At 52.5% G+C, this 22,250-nt stretch overlaps 3 protein-coding genes across 3 annotated transcripts; 2 read left to right on the forward strand and 1 right to left on the reverse strand.

Moving 5' to 3' along the window:
* Nucleotides 1–3,633: 3,633 nt before the first annotated feature.
* On the forward strand, nucleotides 3,634–5,578 carry LOC311161584 (fibrinogen-like protein 1-like protein; the record flags this gene model as incomplete). Its single annotated transcript, XM_084219260.1, has 3 exons — nucleotides 3,634–3,691; nucleotides 4,110–4,235; nucleotides 4,800–5,578. 3 exons carry the CDS (start codon nucleotides 3,634–3,636, stop codon nucleotides 5,426–5,428), a joined length of 813 nt encoding a protein of 270 aa, XP_084075386.1. The 3' UTR covers nucleotides 5,429–5,578.
* A 1,924-nt stretch (nucleotides 5,579–7,502) lies between these two features.
* Nucleotides 7,503–11,186, reverse strand: LOC311161360 (fibrinogen-like protein 1-like protein; the record flags this gene model as incomplete). Its single annotated transcript, XM_084218868.1, is given in 4 exon segments — nucleotides 7,503–8,501; nucleotides 10,493–10,612; nucleotides 11,065–11,167; nucleotides 11,169–11,186. Coding segments are annotated over 4 exon segments (882 nt in total). The 3' UTR covers nucleotides 7,503–7,860.
* A 3,328-nt stretch (nucleotides 11,187–14,514) lies between these two features.
* Nucleotides 14,515–20,846, forward strand: LOC311161607 (fibrinogen-like protein 1-like protein). Its single transcript, XM_084219299.1, has 4 exons — nucleotides 14,515–14,556; nucleotides 15,812–15,955; nucleotides 18,260–18,322; nucleotides 19,842–20,846. Exons 1-4 carry the CDS (start codon nucleotides 14,553–14,555, stop codon nucleotides 20,474–20,476), a joined length of 846 nt encoding a protein of 281 aa, XP_084075425.1. The 5' UTR covers nucleotides 14,515–14,552; the 3' UTR covers nucleotides 20,477–20,846.
* The last annotated feature ends 1,404 nt before the right edge of the window (nucleotides 20,847–22,250 follow it).

Below are 22,250 nucleotides of genomic sequence, written 5' to 3' on the forward strand. Positions count from 1 at the left end.
GTGTATTTAAGCTCTTTCAGAGAGATGGGTTCAGATGAAGGTAAATCCTTCCTTAGCCTCAGAATTTAGCAACAGTTTAAATCTTAGGAATTATTTTGGCCCACGAGTCCTAATGGTGGTAAATCAGATATATTTATAAAAAAGAATTATTTAATAAACAATTGAACAGGCAAAATAGATGAAAGATCCTAACCAGAATTACTTATTACACAGTATAAAACTAAAAGAACTACTGTAGATTACAGCATAACATAGAACAGTGCACTATATCAAGGTACCTATATTAAAGCTAGCAAAAGAAATAGTATTGAATAGGAGCCAAATGTAACTTACCACCAAAATGACCACAATGTACACAGATTCCTTCACTCAATACCTGGGGGATTAACTGGGAAATAGTCCTTATTTATGTGAGAAAATTCACACATTCCCAGGAAAATCTATGGAAGCTTTCTACTTTGCAGAAGTTTGCTGTGGCTTTTATAGTTGTAAAGTGACTTGCTTCACAAGTCAGAAATCCAGCTTACCTTCTATGTCTCACTTTGACAGTAAGGTGTTTATTGGCAGTTTATTGCAACCCAGTGGTGCAAAAATAACTCGTTACAAGACAGATTGTCCTGTTTATCTGACTGGCTAACAAACAATAGATAAACTCTTGAGGGGACGAGATGCTCTGTCACACAGGACCTCACCACATTCACAGGGAAGAAGTCCTTTGTGCATGTGCAGGAAGTGACTTTTGTGTGCACCCTGGGTGTACATGCACGTGGGATGGGAGCTGTGTGCACCTGCACCAGCCTGGAAGGGGACGTGTCAAGCACGTGCAGGACACGGTGCCTTTGTGTGCATGTGTGCAGTTCTGTGTGCCCGGTGGTCTGGGCAGTGCTGATGTGTCCCCATGTGCCCCAGCTGCGCACACAGGACATGGCACTGTTCAAGGAGCTCAAGGGGAATCCAGAGAAGCCCTTCAGCCTGACCGTTGAGGAACCTGCTCCAGGAACGGTTGCCTGTCGCCTGGGGGAGCATTCCAAGCCCATTATCCGCAAGTTCTTCTACCTCAACGGTGAGCCAGACACCCGAGTGCCCCGGGGGCAGGGAGTGGGACCTGGGACACCTCGCTCCACGGGAAGGGGGTGAGCAAGGTGCCAGGACGCCCAGTTCATGATGGACAGGTGGATTAGAGCATATGTTTATCGATTCTGGGGTCTCCCAATGCAGGAATAACATGCTCTGACTCCATGATTTCAGAAGGCTGAAGAAATGCTTTATTAAGCTCTAGTATGTTACACTAATACTATTTAAAACTATACTAAAAAGATACCTAAGAAAAACCCATGCCTGTCTAGAGACAATCACAACACAGGCTTAACTTAATTAGCTAATGCTATAGTATATTGCACAAATACTATTTTAAACTATACTAAAAAAATACCAAAGAAAAACCCACGACTGTCTGGAGACAGTCACAAGACAGGTTTAACTTAATTAGCTAATCAATCTAACCAACTCTCACAAGTGTCTAATTAACAAATCATTCTTAGTAAACAGTCTCCATAACACGTTCCACATATGTTAAACAACAAGCACAACAAATAGAGATAAAAATTGTTTTCTCTTCTCTGAACTTCTCACTACCTTCCCTAAGAAAAATCCTAGGAGAGAGAATTATGTCTCTCTCTCTTCAGAGAATGTGAATACCACATGTGTTCCCTGGTGCCTGACTCCCCTGGGAGCATGTGGGGTGGAGCAGGGACACCCAGATGCCTGGGTCAGGTCACTGGGGACAGCGAGGTCTGTGGCTGGAGCAAGAGCTGCAGGTCTAGCTGGTCCCTAGGTGCTGGGCCCCATGACCTGAGGGGCCTGGGTTCTCCACAGTGTCAGAGGGAAGTGTGGAGGAAGAGAAAGGACTCCAGACCATGTTCAGCAATGTGCTGAAGTGGCATGACGAGATATATACCCCCACACCTACCCTGGGGCTGGCTCTGGCTTTTGGCTCCATGGCATTCATTCTGCTGCTGGTGTGAGTACTCCTGACCTGGTGAACTATACTCTAAAAATCCCATGCTTCTGGAGCTCTTCTCAGACCAACTTAGGACTCCCTATCCCCTCTGCATTCTCAGTCCCTTGGGATTCCCTGCAAGTACAAGGGGACCCAGATGTCCAAGGGTAGGACTCCTATATTCACAGGATCCTCCATGTCTCCTGGGACTCCCTTTGGCCTCTGGACCATTCCAGGATCTCTCCATTGCTCCCAGTAGCATTCCAGGCTGCCTTTACTTCCCCCAGATTCCCTAATTGCCCCTGAACTTTCCCCTGTTTCCTCTAGAACCCTTGCTGTCCCTTTGGGGGTACCAGTTTCAGTTACCCCAGTTGCCCCCAGGGTACCATAGCTTCACCCTTGGGCCCATCAGTTGCTCTGAGGACCCCCCAGTTACCCCTTGAGCCCTCCAAATGCCCCATGTGTCCCTTTCCTCCCCACATACACCCTAATGGGAATAGGGGGTCCTCCCTGCTCCCCCTTTCTCCATTTCTCCTTCTGTCTCCCAGGGCCAGCTGGCAATGCCTCTGTGTCCATCAGACATGCCGCAGACGTGGACAACATGGACATCAGGGCACCCAAGAGGATTCCAGACTCCTGGATTCAGTCTAGGGCACTGTAGCACATGGATCCACCCCAGAGAACCAAAATTTCTGCAATTGCTTTTTTTGTGCCAGTCTTAAAATAGAAATACAGAGTTCTGAAAACCTGGATTATGCTTGTGATAGAAATATTGGGTCCTTGGGCTTGCAGACATTAAAACTGGGTACTGGGCAGCATTTCCTTTTCCTGGGTGGGCATTCCAGCTGGAGCTGCAGAGCTCTCAGTGGTGGTGATGGTGCAGGGTGGGGGAGAAGGGCAGTAGCTTGACAGACTTGCTTTAGAGCTGCCTTAAATTGGCAAGAATCAATGGGAGTGGTTCAGAAACACAAAGGATGGGTCCCTTGGCTGCCCCTGACTCCAGCAAGGGCCAACACTGGAACAATGTCTGTAGCAATGTCTCCTGCTTCCCCCAGATACAGACCCCTCCAACACAACCTTCTGCCTGTGTCATGCACCCCAGAACGCACCAGCTGCTTCAAACACTGCCCCACAGCAGCTCCCCTCTCTGAGGATCTTGGGGTTGCTCTGCTGCCCCACCCAAAGCCAGGCTGGGCTGGAGTGAAGCAGATTAAACAAGAGCCCCTTGACCTGGCAGCACCAGCTGCAGTGGTGGGAGGCAGGGACAGACCTGTTTGCTCTCCACCTGGCTGGTGACTGTGGCATTCAAGTGTTTGCTGAGCAATACTCTTCAAAGTTTGCAAATATGCTGTTCCTTGGGGAAATTCCATCCAAGTCACTCAGCACTCACAGAAGAGACCATTCCAAGGATTCTTGCTGGCGCGGGAATTCTTTTCTTTGCAATCCAGAACCACAGGCACCTCCACCTCAGCTGGTGTTTTCTGCAGGCACAAAGGAAACCAACCTGATCTCTTCCAGCAGAAAAGGGAGGCAGGACCCACTCAGCCCGCCCAGAGCAGAGGGCACTACAAATCCTTCTGTGTGCCCGGCCAGTGCAGAGCTCTGCGCTCCAGAGGGCATTTCCACAGGGAGCAATGGGTGAGTACAGGGCTGGGAAGTGGGCACTCCTTGCCAGCAATGGGGAGAGCAAAGGTAGGGCAGCTCAGCAACAGGGAGAGGCTCCATGCTCTGGTTCTTGCACACTGATGGGGAGCAGTGGCACCGGTGCCCTTTAGGGGCACTGGCCACCTCTGAGCACCAGCTGCTCATGCCCTGTCTTCTGGCTCAGCCCAGCCAGGCCCCTGCTCCAGGGAGCAGGAGTGAAACTTGCCTCAGGCAGTTGTTGGCTGCTTTGACTCTGCCCAAAACTACCCCGTGTTTGACTTGTCCACTGCAGATCAAGGGGGGAAGGGAAGGTTGTGACCCTTTTTGCAAGCTTTGCAGCTTGCAGGGAGCAGCCTGATGCTGCCCAGCATGCTCAGTGCCCTCCTGCACCTCACAGGCTTGTGTTAGCTGTGGTGTTGGTGCCATGGGAGGGATGGTCACTTTTCTTCTTATCCCTTTCTACCAGCTCAGTGTCTTCTGCTCCTTGCTTCCCTGCTCGTCTTGGCTTCACCAGGCCATTCTGTGCACACACAAAGCCTCAACACCTTCAAGAAATCTCCCTCCAACACTTCGAGTGTTCTGAAGAGAACCAGTAGGTAACATCCCTTGGGCACCTGGTGTTGTGTGCATGTGTTCAGCCAGCTCTGGGTAGGGCAGGACAGTGCACTGTCCCTCGTCCTGGCCCTGCTCCAGGATGGAGGATGGTGAAGGTGTGCCCAGCACAGGCTGCAGGGCTCTCTGTGTGTTTGTGTGTCACTGTGCAGGCTGGGAAGGGTGGCTTTGTGCTTGACGGGATTATTTTTTCCCCATTCCCTTAGTCACAGGCAGGGGCTGGGTCCTCTTCACCTTCCTCCCAGCATGGCCCTGCTGTAGTGGCACAGCCCCTTTTTCAGGAGACCCAAGGGAGCCCATTGGTGCCCATATTCAGTCTCTTGGACTGATATCAGCATAGCTCAGTCAGTCTGGGGCCTTTCAATGGGGCTGACTTGTGTTGGTCTTCCCTATGGGAAAGGAACAGAGGGTTGAGGCCAACCCCTCTCTGGGCTGGGAGAGCTGGTTATCCCTCATGTGCCCTGGCCAGATGAATCTCCCTCCTGCCCAGGGTCTTGTCCTGATGCCCAGGCTTTTGTTCTATCCCCCTCTGTCCTAACCCCAGCTTGGCCCAGGGACTGCAGCGAGGTTGTGGTGGGCAGCCCCAGTGGTGTGTACATCATCCAGCCCACGGGCCTGCACCCCATCATGGTGTACTGTGAGATGAGCGGGGCAGACGGGGGCTGGACCGTCATCCAGAGGAACCGGCGGGACACGGACATCACCTGGGCCGAGTCCTGGAGCACCTACAAGCACGGCTTTGGGAATGTGCACGCTGAGTTCTGGCTGGGCACCGAGTACATCCACCAGATCACCAGGCAGAAGATCTACCAGGTCAGGTTTGTCATCTGGGACGCTGCAAACAACATGAAGTTTGCTGACTACAACCTGTTCAGCCTGGATGATGAGTCCCAGGGCTACCGGCTCAGGCTGGGAGCGCACTCGGGGACAGCAGAGGATGCCATGGATTCAGACAATCCCAGGAAAGTGCACAACAATATGAAGTTCTCCACAAAGGATCGGGATCAGGACACTTACAGAGGGAACTGTGCCTCACGCTATGGGGGTGGGTGGTGGTACTCAGCGTGTTACTCTGTGCAGCTGAATGTCAAGGGGGGGCTGACGTGGGGCAAGCTGTGCAAGGGGAACTGCAGAGCCTCAGCCATCCTCATCAAACCAACTCCATACCCCTAGACCTCCTTCCCCCTTCTGTCCACATGCAGCACATGGCCCAGCCAGTGCCCTGCTGGGGCCCATTTGATGATGAGGCCTTGGGGGTAAATAGGATTGTTCCTCTAGATCAAGAACTGCTTTGTTTTCCTCCTGTCCTGAAAAGTAGCAAAGCTCCTGGCTCTGTTTCTGGCCATTCACCTGTGGTGGGTTTTGGGGGCAATATTATTAGAGCTCATCTTTATAAACACTGCAGTATCCAAGCATATTCCTTCTGGAGAGAAGTCTGTGCTCAAAAGCCTAAAATCCTCCTGATTAGCATGGCCTTAAGCTCTTTTTGCTTTGTGGGTACAGATGTTTTCAGCAGAAAAGCATCCACCATCACTAGCTAACCTGACCTAAGCTATACTGACCCCAGGGCAGACCATGTCCACAACAAACCCCTGCTGCAGTCCGTATTCATCCTGCAGAATAAAATCACTTTCAGACCTGCACAGTGTCCTTCATTTATTTGGGAACTCCTTGCAACTGCTGCCTGTTTCCTGCCAGAAACACACGTGAGGCTTCTGGTGCAATAAGAAAAAGTTTTCAAAGGAAAATTTTTTCATGCAACTCAAGTGAGGAATTAGAGACAAAACTTTCACCCCCCCAGAAGAGGGCTGCATTCCAAAGAGGGGATCTTCCACAAAGGGAAAGTAGCATGACACAGCCAACAGCAAGCAGAGGGTATGAGGGAATCACCAGGTCAGTTGCACCCTGCCAGCCATGACCTGGAAAGCCAGGCCAGTGTCATCCTGCCTCATTAACCCTGTGAACACTGGGAGGGAACTGGGAGAGTGGAACAGTACTGCAAGGCCACACAGCACCACGTGGCTGGTCTGTCTGGGCTGGTGTGAGAGCTGAGACAGCCTGACAGGGCAGGGATCCCAGAATTTCACGATTCTGGATCAGCTTGGGTCTGTATTGGAGTGCTCTGGTGTGGTGATAACCTTGTGCACTGGGCAGCTGAGCAGTGGACATGGTACCCGTGCTGTGATGCTGAGCAGAGGGAGGATGTTTGGCTGTTGCACTGTTGTCTAGCAGTGCTGAACAGAGCAGATGTCTCACTGGCTGCACTCATAGATTCACAGAATATTCTGAGTTGGAAGGGACCCACAAGAATCATTGAGTGCAACTATTCTCTTTCCAACAGAGACCCAGGAATGCAGCTCAGCATTGCTCAGGGCTGCCTGCTGGGTGGAATGTTGTTTACCAGGAGCCCCAAGCCTTTGTCCAGCCTCTCCCCTTGTGTTAGGTTGTGCATCCAGGCTGGAGCACCAATGCCTTTCTAAACCAGCAGCCATATCTCTTAGTCCAGAAGTGCTACTGTCAGCTCAGCTCCAGCTGGGAAGCCTTTCTCAGCCAGCAGCACCCTCACATCTCCATCTTCACATGAAGCAGTGCTGCCCACCTGCAGGTGCCTCCAAGGCTGCCAGAGAATGCTCCTTGGGAACTCGACAGCTCCTCAGGAACTGCCATAGCTCTGCAGGGTGCCCTGGGACCTTGCTCACAGACTTTGGCTCCAGAGTCCCCATGTTATTCAGCATTCCAAGCCACAAACCTTCCTTGAGCTCAGCTCTCCTTCCACAGAGGGAGGAGAGGAGCTGTGGGTTCTTTTATGCCCCAAGTTTAAAATTCCCTGCATCACAAGGAACTTCATAGACACATTCCCTGTGTGCAGCAGGGAATGATGGGACTGACTGACCCACATCACTCACACCCTCAGGGAGTCCACTGCCCTCTCCACACTCCAGGTTGTGGTGGTTTCTTCTCTTTCCCAGCACAGAGAAACCACCCAGCCATGAACAGGGCCAAACTGTGAGTGAGGGTTGTGCATGATCAGGGCTTTGCTGGCCCTGTTGCCTAATTGTAGCCTTACAGCCACAGTCCAGGTTGGAACAAACCATTGAAAGGAATATTGCCAAACACAATTACTTTCCCCCAAGTCTGCCACCCTGAACAGTGGGCAGAGTGATCCCCCCACACCTGTGTGCAGGTAGACATGAGGCAGCACAGTCTGGCTCCAGGGTTTATTGCAGCTGATTCCTCCCACCATGGATAGCAGAGCTGTGGGGTGTGTGGGGCTCAGGGAGGGAGCAGGGCCTGGGCAAAGCAGGGGTCACCAACTGCAGGGGAAGGGAGCTGGCACCACGTCCCCCTCCCCAGGATGGGAGCGGGTGCACCCACCCCAAACCAGTGCCTGTGCCCCAGTGCCAGCCAGCATCATGGCACTGGACAAAGCTGCCCGTGTGCCCAGCGCTCCGGGCAATGGCTCCTGAGCCCCAGAGCTGCTGTGTTTTGGCTGGTGAGGGAACAGGAGCTGCGGGCAGAGCAGGATGTGCACTGGGACTGGCATGGGAATGGGGCACCGAGCTGGGGATGGTGGCACCCCCACACTCCCAGGGAGCTGGGCATGGTCAACACACATCTGTGGGTTTGACCAGGATGAGGGAGGATGCACAGTCACCTTTATCACAGAATCCTGGCCAGACAATGTAGTTTTTGGCATTGAGCAGGACGTTCTGGCACCTGTTGTACCACCACCCCCCGTAGCTCTTGGCGCAGTTCCCGCTGTACTGGTCCTGGTCCTTGTCGACTGTGCTGAACTTCATGTTGTCATGAATGCCCCCCTTCTTGGGGTGGTAGAGGGTCAGGTAGTCATCCCCATCTCCAGAGTGCCTGCCCAGCCTCAGGGGGTACCCGCTGGCCTCATTCTCCACTCGGAAGATGTCGTACTCGGCGTAGTGGGTGACGTTGGCTTTGTCCCGCACCACGAAGCGCACCTTGTAGGTGCCCTGCTGCGTCAGCAGGTGCAGGTACTCGGTGCCCAGCCAGTAATCGCTGTGCACGTTCCCAAAGCCATACTTGTAGGTGGTCCAGGATTGCTTCCACGTGAGCTCGGTGTCGTGGGAGTTCCTCTGCACCACGGTCCAGCCCTTGCCCTCGGTGTCCATGTCGCACCAGACCACGCGCGGCGGGGAGCGGGCGGGCTGGATCACGTACACGCCGCTGGGGCTGCCCTTACGGAGGCGGCTGCAGTCCGGGGGGAACCCTGAGGCTGCAGCAGCAAACACGGGGTGGGGGGAGAGAGAAGGTCTGCTGTTGTGTTATGATTTCAGGGTTTACCTCGGAACCTGGGGTCCCTACCCTGATAATTCCCTGCCAGGTGTGTCAGTCCCCTCTCCTTCCCCCTCCCAGCACTGTCTGTCAGTCCTGGCATTCCAGGAGGGCACTGAGTGATTGGCAGGTTCAAAGGATGCCCTCTACCCCCGGGGGGCACTGGGTCATCCAGGTGTCCTTTGTCCCTTAAGACCTCCTTCTGTGTCCCTGGCTGGTGGGATTCCTACCCCTTCCCTCCCCTCTGCCCGGGGTTAAAGGAACAGCACCCACGGGGTCAGGAGTTCTGCTGGAGCTGCTGTGGGTTCAGAGGCTGTGGGCCAGAATAAAGCTCTGGATCCAAACCCTCCATCAGAACCCACTCCTTTCCTTCCCCATCGCCTTAAAGCTTCTCCCCCAGAGGTAACCCCGAGGGGCAGACCCTGTTATGGGGGGAGGCTCCATCCCAGCACCACCAGAGCTCCTGCACGCCTGGACTTGTCTGCAAGCACCCAGCTGCAGCACCCAGCCAGCCAAAAGTGTCTGTGGGGTGAAACACCACACACCCGTGGCCAAAAGTGTCTGTGGGGTGAAACACCACACAGCCATGGCCAAAAGTGTCCCTGGGGTGAAACACCACACAGCCATGGCCAAAAGTGTCTGTGGGGTGAAACACCACACACCCAGCCAGCCAAAAGTGTCCCTGGGGTGAAACACCACACACCCATGGCCAAAAGTGTCTCTGGGATGAAACACCACACACCCAGCCAGCCAAAAGTGTCTGTGGGGTGAAACACCACACACCCATGGCCAAAAGTGTCTGTGGGGTGAAACACCACACAGCCATGGCCAAAAGTGTCTGTGGGGTGAAACACCACACACCCAGCCAGCCAAAAGTGTCCCTGGGGTGAAAACCCCAGTGCTGCTGTTTGGTTCAGCACCAAGGCCAGACAAGCTCAGGCATGTCCTGTCCAGCTATACTGGTGATATTCAAATAGTCTGTGAGTCTGTCAGGACAACAAGGAGCTTCTGAAGATCGGTGAGGACTCAGGATAAAAAGGAGTGGTTCTGTCTGTGGCTTTTCCACTGGCTCATTCTCAGGGAACCTGAAGGTTCTATAAGAACCTTCAGCCTCTGTAAGAGCTCTGGAACCTATTTCTCGTGATTTGCTGCTTCATTTGGAGCCTCTTGCCAAAGAAAGAAGGGTGAAAAAATCTCAAGGATTGCCAATTATGTCCTCAGAGTATGTCTGGCCCATATACCCTTGATATACTGAGCTGCAGCTCTTGCAGGAATCAGAAGTATCCAGATGCTCCACTGGATGAGGATATATAATGAAAATTTATGTTTTCCCTGGGGCTCATGGCATTGGATAAGAAGGCTTAGTTGTGCCTTTGTCTTATAGGGGTCTCTTCCCCCAGCTTGTTATAATTTGTCTGATCTCTCATGACTTACTAGCCAAACCAATTTGCTCTCCAATTTGTTTTTTGCTTTGTATCTGATGGGAGACAATTTGCTGTGGGTAATTCCAATTCAACCTATGAAACTCTGGGCTCTTGCAGGTACTGTAACCTTCCCTTAAAGGGAGGAAGAGGATGTTTCTGATCCAACAACAGCTAAACAAAAAGCCAGATAGCTAGGATGGTCTCTCCTGGAACTGAGCCTCTTAAACAGTTGAACATGGCACAGCAATCCTTCCAAGCTGTGGTGTTTTGGCACAGAAATCCTTCCAAGCTGGGCTGTTCTGGCAAAACCCTCTTGGTTTCAGCATGGTCCCACCAAGGGGGTGAAGGTGACTTGGCAGGAGCCAGGCTGTAAAAGCCGTGTCCCAGGGGCTGTGTGTGAGGAATTGCTGTGCTGTGCATCCCTTTGGGTGTTTGCTCACCTTCCCAGGCACAGAGCAGCCCTGAGTGTCCTGCTGTGCCCCTCTGTGCCCCCCCTACCCCTACTCACCGCTCCGGGGGCTGGCAGAGGGCGCGGCGGGGCCAGCGCTGGCGCAGAGCAGAAGCATTGCCACCACGGTGGGCAGCAGGACCAGGTCCCGCTGCAGCCAGGGTGTCCCAGCCTGGAGCCCTGGGGAGGAAAGTGCCCATCACCACGGCTCCTACTGCACTGCTCCCGAGCAGGCAGGAGGAAAGGGCCTGAAACCCAACCCCTGCGTGCTGACCGACAGCACCCCCTGCACCCTGCGCTTACTCAGCTCCTGGGGCAGGATCCCTGAGCAGCCACACGTGCCACATGCACTGCTCAAGCAGGGAAAGGACCAAGGTGAAGCTCAGGTCTCCACATTAACCTCCCTGGACAGGATGTTGGAACACATGGCACAGGCAGCCTGGGGCAGGCACAGGCCGGCACCAAGCGTGTGTGTTGTTTGGTGCTTTGCTCTGGCAGCCCTCCTGCTCCCAGGGAAACTCACAGCTGCTGTCCTGCTCATCATTCTCCGTGCCTGTGCATACTCACCCCGTGAGGTCTCATCTGAGCCCAGCAGCACCCTGGAGTGAGGTGTAGCTGAGCAGGAAACTCACCCATCGCGACACACCCGGCACAGCTGCGCGGAGCAGGAGCCCAGTGGAGAGCCTCCCATGCAGAGCTGTCCACGCTGCCTTTATAGGCACTGCACACACCCACGTGTGCTCACACTCATCATTTCTAGAGGCACAAGGAGGCACTTGCAGATTGTGGCTCAGGCAGTTTCCAGATCCCATGACGGCACAGCGGAGGGGAGGGAGACGTGTGCTTCCAGCCAGAGAGTACAGAATAACCCCCTCCATGCTGAGGAGTTTCAGTTATTGACTGTCCCTACATAAACACTACATGTGAATTGCACACTTGGAGCAAAATCCAGAGAGCTGGGATCAAAGGGAAGTGGAGAGACCCAGCTTCTTAAGGATATTACAGAAACCAGCAAAGGAGGAGAGGTCTGTGTGACCAGTCCCGAGCACGACCTTGGAAAGCTGAGGACAGGTCCTCAGGAGAGCTGCCCCCTCTCTAATTCTCCACTGGCAGGTTTTAGGATCAGTCATGGGGCTGGAGGCAGTGTCCTGCAGCCAGAGCTACAGTGTCCCCTGGCACCCCAGTCTGCATGCTCTGAGCCAGGGCTCCAGTTAACAAACAGGGCTCTGTGGGTTCCCAGTCTCACCTGTCTTTGGCCTGGTGAGTCCCTACAGATCCACCTTCAGTGCCAGAAATGTTGACCAGGAGTTTCTCTGTCTTCTGGATCAAAATGCTCTCTGGACAAATGCTTTGGGAGGGCTATTCTTCCTGCCAGAGGGTCCAGGAAGCTCCATAACCTTTCCAAGTCAAATTTAAGAAGATAAAGATGTGGCCCTTCTACCTTATTCTTCTGTGCTGGTTTCTGATCAGACTTTTTTTTCATGGCACAGCTTCACACCTGCTCTTCACAGCAGTTCAGGGTCAAGCTGAGGTTCCCACCAAACTTTCCATGCTGTGGGAATCAGTCAGTGCCACTTACAGGCCTTGATGGACAGTGGCACCCAGACCTCTCCAAGATAATGGATCCCTGGGCAGGGATTCCTGGATTGACAGCATGAGAGAAAAATAGCCTCAAGTTGCACCAGGGGAGGTTTAGATTAGATATTTGGCAAAATTTCTTCATGGAAAAGGTTGTCAAGGGTACAGGCTGCCCAGGGCAGTGGTAGAGTCACCATCCCTGGAAACATTCAAAAACCTGTGGAGGTGACACTTGAGGACGTGGTTTGTTGGTGAACACAGTGATGCTGGGTTGACAGTTGGACTCACTGATCATAGAGGTCTTTTCCAAGCAACTTAATGAATCCATGATTCTGTGGTCAGGTTCCCTCTGAGAACCCCTCAATGTCACCTCTGCTAGCTTGGTGAGAGGCTGGGAGCCAAGGAGGAGATTGAGATGAGATGAGATGAGATGAGATGAGATGAGATGAGATGAGATGAGATGAGATGAGATGAGATGAGATGAGATGAGATGAGATGGTGGTGTCTGTCCTGCCAAGTCCAAGCACAGTGGAAAGGGCTGAGTGTGGGCTCCATGTGAGGCAAACACAGCTGGATCCAGGATCCTTGATGAAGGGACACAGGGCAGAGGGCAGGGCTGGAAATGTGCTATGGCAGAGATGTGAGCAGTCCATCCAGGAAATAAACCATCCACAGAGTAAGTCTGAGATCCAGAAAAAATGGACAGAGAGAGGTCTGGAATCCCCCTTTGTGCTTCCTGTGTGCTCAGATGAGGACTGGAGCTCTAGAGCTGAGTTTAAACTCAGTTTAAACCTCATGGGCCCAGGGGGAGCTCCTGGGTGGGACAGGCCACCAGCCTCAAGGGCCACAGGAGCTGTTAACCCTGAAAGGGCAAATCCCCCCAGCTGGGCTGGCTGTGGAGGCCCAGCACTAAGATGTGAGGGCTGGGGAGGAGGTCTGCAGAGAGCTGGAGACACAGGGTATCCAAAATCAGGAGGACCTCTGGGTGCCTCTGGTTTGGCCTCAGCACCAAAACAGTGAAAGTTAAATGGGCTGTTTAGGGTCACAGCTGGGTCAGTTGTGAATGTCAGGGAATGGAGGTCCCACAACTTCTTTTCCTTTTTTATTTTTGTCTTTGAACACACTCAGGATGATTTTTTTAAATCTAATTTCCCTTCCCCTTGTGTCTGTTGGTTCTCTTCATTCCCTGTGCACCTCTAAGAAGAGTCACAGAATCACAAGGTGATGGAACAATTCAGGTTGGGAGGGACTTCTGGAGGCCCTCTGGTCCAAGCCATGCTCAAGCAAGTCCTTGTCCAGTCAAGTCTTGAGCACCTCTAAGAAGAGAAATCCCACAAAAGCAAACATTGACCAAGGCCAGGTTGGACAGGGCTTGGAGCAGCTTGGTCCAGTGGAAGGTGTCCCTGCCCGTGGCAGAAGGATGGAACAAAATGGTCTTTGAAGAAAGACCCAACACAAACCTTTCCAGGATTCTGTGTTTCTATGAAATACACTGAACAGGAGCTGGGGCCCAGGATAGAGCGGGGTGTTTGGAGAAATCCTCTCTGTGACTTTTCCCCTGCCTCCTTTGCTCATCCTGATCTTCACATGGGCTGCAGCCTCCTGTAAAAGCTGCTGGAGAAGCCCTGCTGAGGGTCCCTGCCTGTCCTTGCACAGGCACAGCAGGGTCCACGCCCAGGTGACCACCCTGCAGGGACACAGTGTGTGACAGCAGCCCTGCCTGTCCAGCCTGGGGTGGCTGCTGGGCTGCAGGAGCTCCCCTGACTGAGAACACTGCAGGCATCCATCCCAGGGAAAAGGGAGCTCTGGCATTTTCTGTAGACATCCAGGGTGTAAGTGCTCCTAGAGCAGGGAGGGGCTCAAAGTGAGACCATTTGACATCAGTGGCACTTGAGGATGCCCAGAACTCCCTTGTGATTGCTGCAAGGGCCACCATGGTGCCACCACCACAGCACCTGTTGCACAAGGGGCAGTGGGGCAGTGGCAGGGCAGGGGGGTCGGGGGCCACTGGAGTGGAACCTTGTGAAGTTCAGGGCTCAGTTTCCCAGGAACACTGGAGTGCCTCTTCCCTGAAGGGTCTGTGGGGTTCCCAGGGGCTGTTGAGCTCAATGTCAGCTCTGAAGAGAGCGATTTGCCCCTGATGTTTGATTTCCATCCGGGAGGTGAAAGTCACCTGGGTGTTTACTCACCAGTTGAGCTCTGAGGAGATGCCCCAAGAACGTCATTCCCTGGGGAAACACTGCACACTGAACTGTGGTTATTTTAAATCATTTGCTTATTGGCACCAAATTATTTGCTTTGCCTCTGCAGAAAGCTCTTCACCTGTGTGACTTCATTGCCTGAGGACTGATCACTTGATGGTGGAGAGCAAATAAGCCCTAAGGCACTGGTCCTGCTGCCAACCAGAGGACAAGTGCTGAGGTTTGGGTCTCCTGCCTCCACCCCCTCACCTGCCCAACCCTATAACTTTCAGGCTGGACACCCCTCCAGCCAGGCCAAAACCACCCAGCTGTGTGCTCCACAGGGTCCCCACAGAGACAGCATGGGTGAGTGTGGGTGGGATGGGATGGGATGGGATGGGATGGGATGGGATGGGATGGGATGGGATGGGATGGGATGGGATGGGATGGCTCTTCTGTGTGTGGCTGCAGCTCACAGGGTATCCCAGCACTTTGCTGCGGGGTCTGTCCTCCCCACACCCTGGATATCCTGATGCTGAGTCCTTGTCTGTGCCTGCTGTGCCCTGGGCTGGGAGCTGGGGCAGGAGCCTGCATGCTCTGCTGTATCCAGGTTGTACCAGTGTAGCCCTGGAGCAGCACACAGACCATTTTACAAGTTTTGTATTTACCATTCTTTGCAATTTTCAGTTCTCCAAGTTAAATACTCTAGAGTAGAAAAGGGATTTTTTAGATTTTCCTGCTGAATGTGTGATATTGAACAGGTATCCAGATCTGGAGGGCAGATGCTCAATGGCACATTGCTGTCCCCAGCAGAACACCCACAAGAGGCTGATCCTCCTTTGCATCTCCTTCCTATGCAGACTTTTCATGACCAGTCCCAGGGGAAGGGCTGGCAGTGGGGGAGCATTTCTTCCCTGGGGGCCTCAAGGAAAAATGTCTTTAAACATGTCCCTAACACAAATATATCAACACCCCCAATGTTATGTAGGAACTGAGAAGTGAATCAGGTGGAGTGAAGTGTGTTTAAAAGACTTGCTGTAAAACTGTAACCAGCACAATAGATTGGGACATCTCTGAGCATTCCCAGAATGGGGGGTTTGTCTCTAGGGTGGCTGCAATTCCACACAGGGGTTCCAGGCTGGCATCCATGATCATTTTCCTTCTCAGGCATCCCAGAGAATGGTGCCAAACCCAGGTACCCCTTGGAAATGCAATAGGTGTTGGCTCTGCTTGGTTTTGGGCAGTGAGGGGTTCACATCAGTAATCTGCCAGGTGAGCTGTGTGTGTTTTATCAGGAACAGAATTCCCCACAGGCAGGCAGCTCCACAATGTCCCACTCTTTAGGAATCAGGACAAACTTTCTGTTATTTCACACAGCTTGAATACTGCAGAAAGTGTGCTGGTCTTTCCTAGTGCTCTGAACCAGAGCAGACCAGACCAGCTGCCCACCCATGGAAATATTGAAGCAGCCACAAAACCAACATAACCACAGAAAGGGCATCATTTACCCCAGACCCACTGTAACCCTGGAGTTTTATTTTCCTGTTTTACTCTGCATGGGGTTAGTGGCTTTCCAATAGAAGAGTTCTGATCTCTTTCTTCCAATCTCTTCCCATTTCAGCTACCCAGTGCCTTTGTCTCTTGGTTTTGACCTGCTTGCTGGCCCTGGCAGCATCCTTTCCTGATGTTGACATAAGGAACTTGTACCTCCTCAATGGCACCATGGATGACATCATGAATGCTCCCCCAGAGTCCTCCCAGCTCGGTAAGTATGGCCCTGCAGCAGGGAGAGGCAAGCAAGGTCCTGATGAGTCAGATCCTACAGAGCCTTCATCCTCACCAGCCTGCCCTCACCTCTGTCACACCAAGGAAGGACTAAATACCCATCTGAGAGTGTCCTACAGGAACAAGAGTAACTTTAGGGTCCCCCTCTGCTTGCTGCCTGTCTCATCTCCTGCATGGCATGATGTTCTTCTGTCCATAAGGGACAGAAGAACAGCCCAAAGCTCAGAGCTCACAGGAGAAAGACAAATTGGCAGCAAGACCAAGCCCAGAGTCTTGTGGGCCATGTGCTCTTGCTTGGAGAAGAAGGGCTAAAGATGTTCCCTGTGTGTTTTGAGGACAAGGAGAACAGTTCTCATCTCTGGAAATCATCAGTGGAGAACTGAATTCAAGGGAGACCTCAATAGAAAGAGGAAATAAATGAAGTTAATGCAAAGAGTTTAAGCAGTGGCACTGGCACAGGGCAATCAGCCAGGCAATGGCACAGAGCAATCTACAGGTGCCAGGAGCACTGAGGAGGCCTTGAAAAAATGCTCAGGGAAAAAACAGGGGCTGGGGTGGGATGTGTAATGACAGAAAGAGCTGGTTCCCTTCCAAGGGAAGAGGAAATGTGCTTGGCAGAGAAGCTCAAGGTCCAAGTGTTTGGTTTCAGATCACCTGTCAGGAAACTGCCAGCACAGGGAGCACTGTGACTGAGACAAGAGTTCAGCAAGAGCTACAAGTCTGAGCAGAGAAAGAATGTGTGCTCTGGGCTCCACAATACTCTCAGGAACATGGTGTGATTTTGGGGTTGTCTCGTGCAGGGAGTTGGAGTTGATGACCCTTGTGGTTTCCTTCCAGCCTGGGATATTCTATGGCTTTGCTGATGTTTTCTACAGCACTGAAAACATCAGCAGCATGGATGCAAACCAGAATAGACAGGCCAGCATTCCAGAGTCTTGACTTGGAGAGGCTTCCAAAGGGATGGGGTATGAAGGCAGAAAGGAGCAGAGGCAGACTGCTTCACAACACAGCCAGGAGTGAACACTCCATGTGCCTGTAGTAAAAGTAAATGGTAGGAAAGTCCTCCAGACCATGTCCCATGAGTGTTTCCCACTCCACACAGGCTCAGGTTGCAAAGAAGGTCAAAGGGAGTCAAAAAGAGAGTCAATATCAAAACTGAGAAAGTCAGAAGTCTGGCAGGAAGAATGTGTCAGGAATGGGCTTACACAGAGTGCAAGAGGCTCAAGTCAAACACTTCACAAGGGAGGAGGTGAGACAGTGCCAGCTGAGACTGCAGGCAGGGAGCAGGTATTTGAGGATGCCCCAGCAGCAGCTGCAGGGTGAATTGTCTGTTTTAGAGAGGGGACAGGAATGGCTTTTGTGATTCCATAAGCCTGTGACTGATTCTTCTGTTTTACAGCCATCAGTGGATACAGAGATGTCCTTGCAGAAGAATTGCATTAACTCATTCTAAACCCTCCTCTCTTCCAGCAACACCCTTCAAATTCCCCTTTTTCGACACCTGTCCTGACTCCCAGCACCTGAGCCAGTTTTCCTGTGTCTGCTCTCACATTTCTTCCCCCCTCTTTAATCCCTCTTCTTCCCAAGTCCCTAACTGCTGCTGCTGCACCCTAACAACCATCTTCCCAGTGCTGCCACCACCATTAGGGGTTTTCCCCTACACAGTATGCCCAAATCCTTTCCACCAAAAAAGCATCAGCCTCACTCTAACACCATGTAAATTTCCCCAAATAACCAACTTGCTGATGTCTGAAATTGGTGAATTCCTCTGGAATTAACACCAGTAACAGAAAAATATCATCTGGAGAAGACTGAACTCTCCTAGCAGGCTTTTGACATGTCTACTCCCCACACTCACTCTGTCACGGACATATTTTCTGAAAAATCCTTTTGCCAGGATTTTTCTCCTGAGAAGCTGAGCAGCCTCAGAAAAGAAATGTAAACAATAACTGTCTGATGGCTGTGGGATGTGGTCTGGAGATGGTTTACCAACAGGTGCATCTTTGATTGGTTCCATGTGGATTGTTTTTACTTGATGATCAGTCATGGTCCAGCTGTGTCAGGACTCTGGTCAGTAACAGGATTTTATTATCATTTTTTTCTAACCTTCTGATGCCTCCTTTCTCTTTTCTTTACTATAGTTTTAGTATATAATTTTTTTTAGTATAATATATATCATAATAAATCAGCCTTCTGAAGCATGGAGTCAAGATTCCCATCTCTTCCCTCGTCCTGGGGACCCTCAAGCCTCACCACACTCACTCTGTCTCCTGTGTTAATTCAGGTGATGGTGATGGACACGTCCGGCAGGCCAGGGACCTCGCCCACCACCCGCCCGTGAGCCACGGTGAGTCTCTGCCTCTGCTGGGGGTTCCTCCACCCCTGGGCTCACCCAGAGCTCTCATAACTCTCCCATGTCTTACACCTGCACTGGCTCCTGCCAGGAATATGTTGATTTTGTGATGGGCTGCAGCTACAACCTCAGGGGACTCTGCTGCCAGCTGTGTCCTGGGCTCAGTACTTGGTGAGGTGCTTTTGCATGGGGAGTTTTCCAGATGAAGGTCCAAACTGGAAAGTGATGCTTCATCACTGGGAAGTGGTGATTAGGCATTTTCCTATTTTCACTACACAGCTGGATGTGACAGAATTACTGAGCTGGCTGGGTCACATTAGCCCCTAAGGCCAAAGATAACTCCTACCTGGGTGGGGACAGCTGGTGACAGAGCTACTGGAAGTGGAGCAAATTCCTTCCCAGCAGTGTGTAGGTGCACTCAGCTGTTTGTTGTATGAGGTGCAGACACTCTGGGGCATGGAAAAGCCATAATCAAATCCTACAAGGCAGGAAGTCTCCAAAGAGCTGCTTGGGTAAGGCCAGAGAACAACAATGGCTTTGCCCTGTTGAGGTCCCAAGGGCTGATTTATTTGTTAGAGATATGGATGTCGTGGCCACCCTCTCTCTGGGACAAAGCACCAAACCTCTGTGCTGTACCAGCAGCACTTTGTCCCCCAGATTTGCATTTGTCTGTGGTGGTGCATCATCTGCATGACACAGAAATCACTGAGGCTCAGCCCAGCCCGGATGGGGCTCCTTGGGTGACAGAGATCCTGGCTTGGTCTCACCAGACATTTTCACAGTGTGTCCCCATCAGTTTGAGTCCTGTCTTTGGAAGATGTGAAGCTCAACTCTTGTGGTATTCACAAACTCTTTGAACAGAGAGACATCATTCTCTCTCCCAGGATTGTTCCTGGTGAAGTGAGAAAGCTCAGAGAGAGAAGGGAATCAAAACAATTCTTATCTCTACTTGCTGCTCCTGCTGTTTGGCACATGTGGGATGTGTTATGGAGATTGTTCACCAAAAGGGACTTGTTAATTGGACTTTGCTGATGGTTGTTTTGATTGATGACCAACTGGATCAAAGCTGTGTCATAACTGAAGGGGTCACAGGTTTTTCTTTAGTATAGTATAGTGTAATATAGAGTATAGTAGTGAATGTAGTAGAATATAGTAGTAGTAATGTAGTAGAATATAATATAGCTTAATAAAGCATAATATAATATAGCTTAAGAAAACATAGTATAATACAATATAGCTTAATAAAGCAATTTTCAGCCTTCTGAATCATTGCAGTCAGAGCACGTTGCTCCTGTGTTGAGGGTGCCCTGATTTGATAAACTCTTACATTGATCATGGCAAGATTTTGGTTTACTCCTGTGAGCACACGGCAGGAGTGCAGCCTAGGAACGTGTGTGCAGAAGGATTCAGACACAAAAGGATTCAGACACAAAAGGATTCAGACACAAAAGGATTCAGACACAAAACACCGCCCCACTTTCCGGGGGATTTAACACCCAGCTCTTGTTTCCAGCCTCAGGGTGGCCCAAGGACTGCAGCGAGATCCCCCGTGGAAGCCACAGCGGCGTGTACATCATCCAGCCCAAGGGGCTGCACCACCTGGTGGTGTACTGCGAGATGAACGTGACCCACGGCGGCTGGACCGTCATCCAGAGGAACCAGAGGGACACCCCCGTCACCTGGGCCGAGGCCTGGAGCACCTACAAGTTCGGCTTCGGGAACGTGCGCACCGAGTACTGGCTGGGCACCGAGTACATCCACCAGATTGCCAAGCAGAAGGTCTACCAGGTCAGGTTTGTCATCCAGGACTCTGCAGACAACCTCAGCTTCGCAGACTACAACCTGTTCAGCGTGGAGGACGAGGACCACGGCTACCGGCTGAGGCTGGGCTCCTACAACGGCACAGCTGGGGATGCCATGACCTCAGACAACCCCAACAACATGCATGACAACATGAAATTCTCCACAAAGGACCAGGATCAGGACACTTACAGTAAGAACTGTGCCTACAGCTACGAGGGAGGGTGGTGGTACTCATCGTGCTACTCCGTGCGGCTGAATTACAAGGGGGGCCTGACGTGGGGCAACCTGTGCAAGGGGAACTGCAAATCCTCTCTTATCCTCATTAAACCAGCTTCATATTGTTAGTGCTTCCTCCTCCTCCTGTCCACAGTGGACACTCTGCAAGGGCTCTGCACGGCCAAAGAGTGTGAGCCTCTCTGGAGAGAGCGAGGAGCACAAGGGTAGCAGGGCTTTAATGAAATGCCACTTTACAGTCCCCCTCTCCAATTGCAGACTCCCCTCTGCTCAGCTCCATTCCCCTGTGCTTGCCAATGATTCCTTGTTGTCATGTTCATAATCAAGAATTAAAAAAACACTGATGAAATTTTTGTGGATTCCACGTGTACCTTCCCTGTAGGAGGAAAACACACAGCCCTGGAGTTACATCAGAGTTTCCTTGCTGTCTCCAGAGCTCACAGAAAGCAATTTCCATGTACTCTGAGCCTCTCTGCAGTGTTTGATAAGGCATCCAATAAACATGCTTGCTTGAGCTCATTCTTCAGTAATTACATCTCTTCTGTACCGCTGATCTTCTCCCCTGAGACCCAAGAAATCCCATGTCAGGTGCCAGGACTGGGGTCTTGAGGCTTATCATAGAATCACAGCCTTGTTTGGGTAGGAAAGGACCTTAAAACCCATCTCATTCCAAAGCCCCTGCCATGGGTAGGGACACCTTCCACTAAACCAGGTTACTCAGCCTGGAGAGAGAAAGCCTTGAGTGTTTCTCATGGATTTAAGGAAATTAAACCCAGTTACACTGTGATAAAGGCCCTGTGATCTGCACAGCATAGGGAGGGGATCCACAGAGCAGCTCCAGCATGGATTTGTGTTGGCTGGAAGAGCAGCTCTCCTGTGCCAGGGTCAGAAGCTGGAAGAGCAAGGAGACATGGCTGTTAGAGGGGTCCTGGAATTTTTCTTCTAGGCTCCTGAATCCCTGCAAACATTTAGTGACCCTGTGGCAGCAGTTCCTGGTCCCAGTGGGGCAACCTTCCTCAGGGGACAAAGAGGCTGCACAGACCCGCTGTGACAGGGTGCCCCAGGGACAGGGTGTCCCCAAGGACAGGGTGTCCCAGTGACTGACAGGGTGCCCCAGGGACAGGGTGCCCCAGGGACAGGGTGCCCCAGGGACTGACAGGGTGCCCCAGGGACTGACAGGGTGCCTTAGGGACAGAGTGTCTTAGGGACAGGGTGCCCCAGGGACAGGGTGCCCCGGTGCCCCAGGGACAGGGCATCCCACGGCTCCGACCTCTCCTGAGCCAGTGGGCAAGAGGACACCAGGCTGTCCCAGGCTGTCCCAGGGCGTGAGGAGTGAAACCGCGGTGGCGACAGGAGGGACTCGGTGTGCGGGATGTGCCCAGAGGGCTGCGGGTGCACAGCGGGGAGCACAGGGTGCTCATAGCGGGTGCAGGATGCCCAGAGCGGGGTGCAGGATCCGTGCAGCGGGAGCAGGGTGCGCACAGCCGGGAGCAGGGCGCTCTCAGAGGGTCCGGGTTGCGCGCAGTGGCTTCAGCGAGAGCAGCGCCCGTGTCCCCGGCCAGGGACGGCACGGTGCCGTGCGAGAGCGGTGCGGGAGCGATGAGGTGCGGGAGCAGTGCGGGTGCGGTGTAGGTGCGGGAGCGATGAGGTGCGGGTGCAGTGCGGTGCAGGAGCGGTGCGGTGCAGGAGCGGTGCGGTGCGGGAGCGAGGACGTGCGGGAGCGGTGCGGGAGCGAGGAGGTGCGGGAGCGGTGCGGTGCAGGAGCGGTGCGGTGCAGGAGCAGTGCGGTGCGGTGCAGGAGCGGTGCGGTGCGGGAGCGGTGCGGGCTCGCTCCGCGCTCCACTGCGGCTCCTTTAAGACCGGCGGGGGCGGCGGGCGCGAGGCG

This window comes from Fringilla coelebs (genome assembly GCF_963513975.1).
Source record: "Fringilla coelebs genome assembly, chromosome: 20".
Lineage (NCBI taxonomy): Eukaryota > Metazoa > Chordata > Aves > Passeriformes > Fringillidae > Fringilla > Fringilla coelebs.

Excerpts from the sequence above, each read along its gene's own strand:
- LOC311161607 (XM_084219299.1), top strand. Across the intron at positions 15,956-18,259 it reads CCCAGAGTCCTCCCAGCTCG|GTGATGGTGATGGACACGTC; the intron begins GTAAGTATGGCC and ends GTGTTAATTCAG. Across the intron at positions 18,323-19,841 it reads CCACCCGCCCGTGAGCCACG|CCTCAGGGTGGCCCAAGGAC; the intron begins GTGAGTCTCTGC and ends TCTTGTTTCCAG.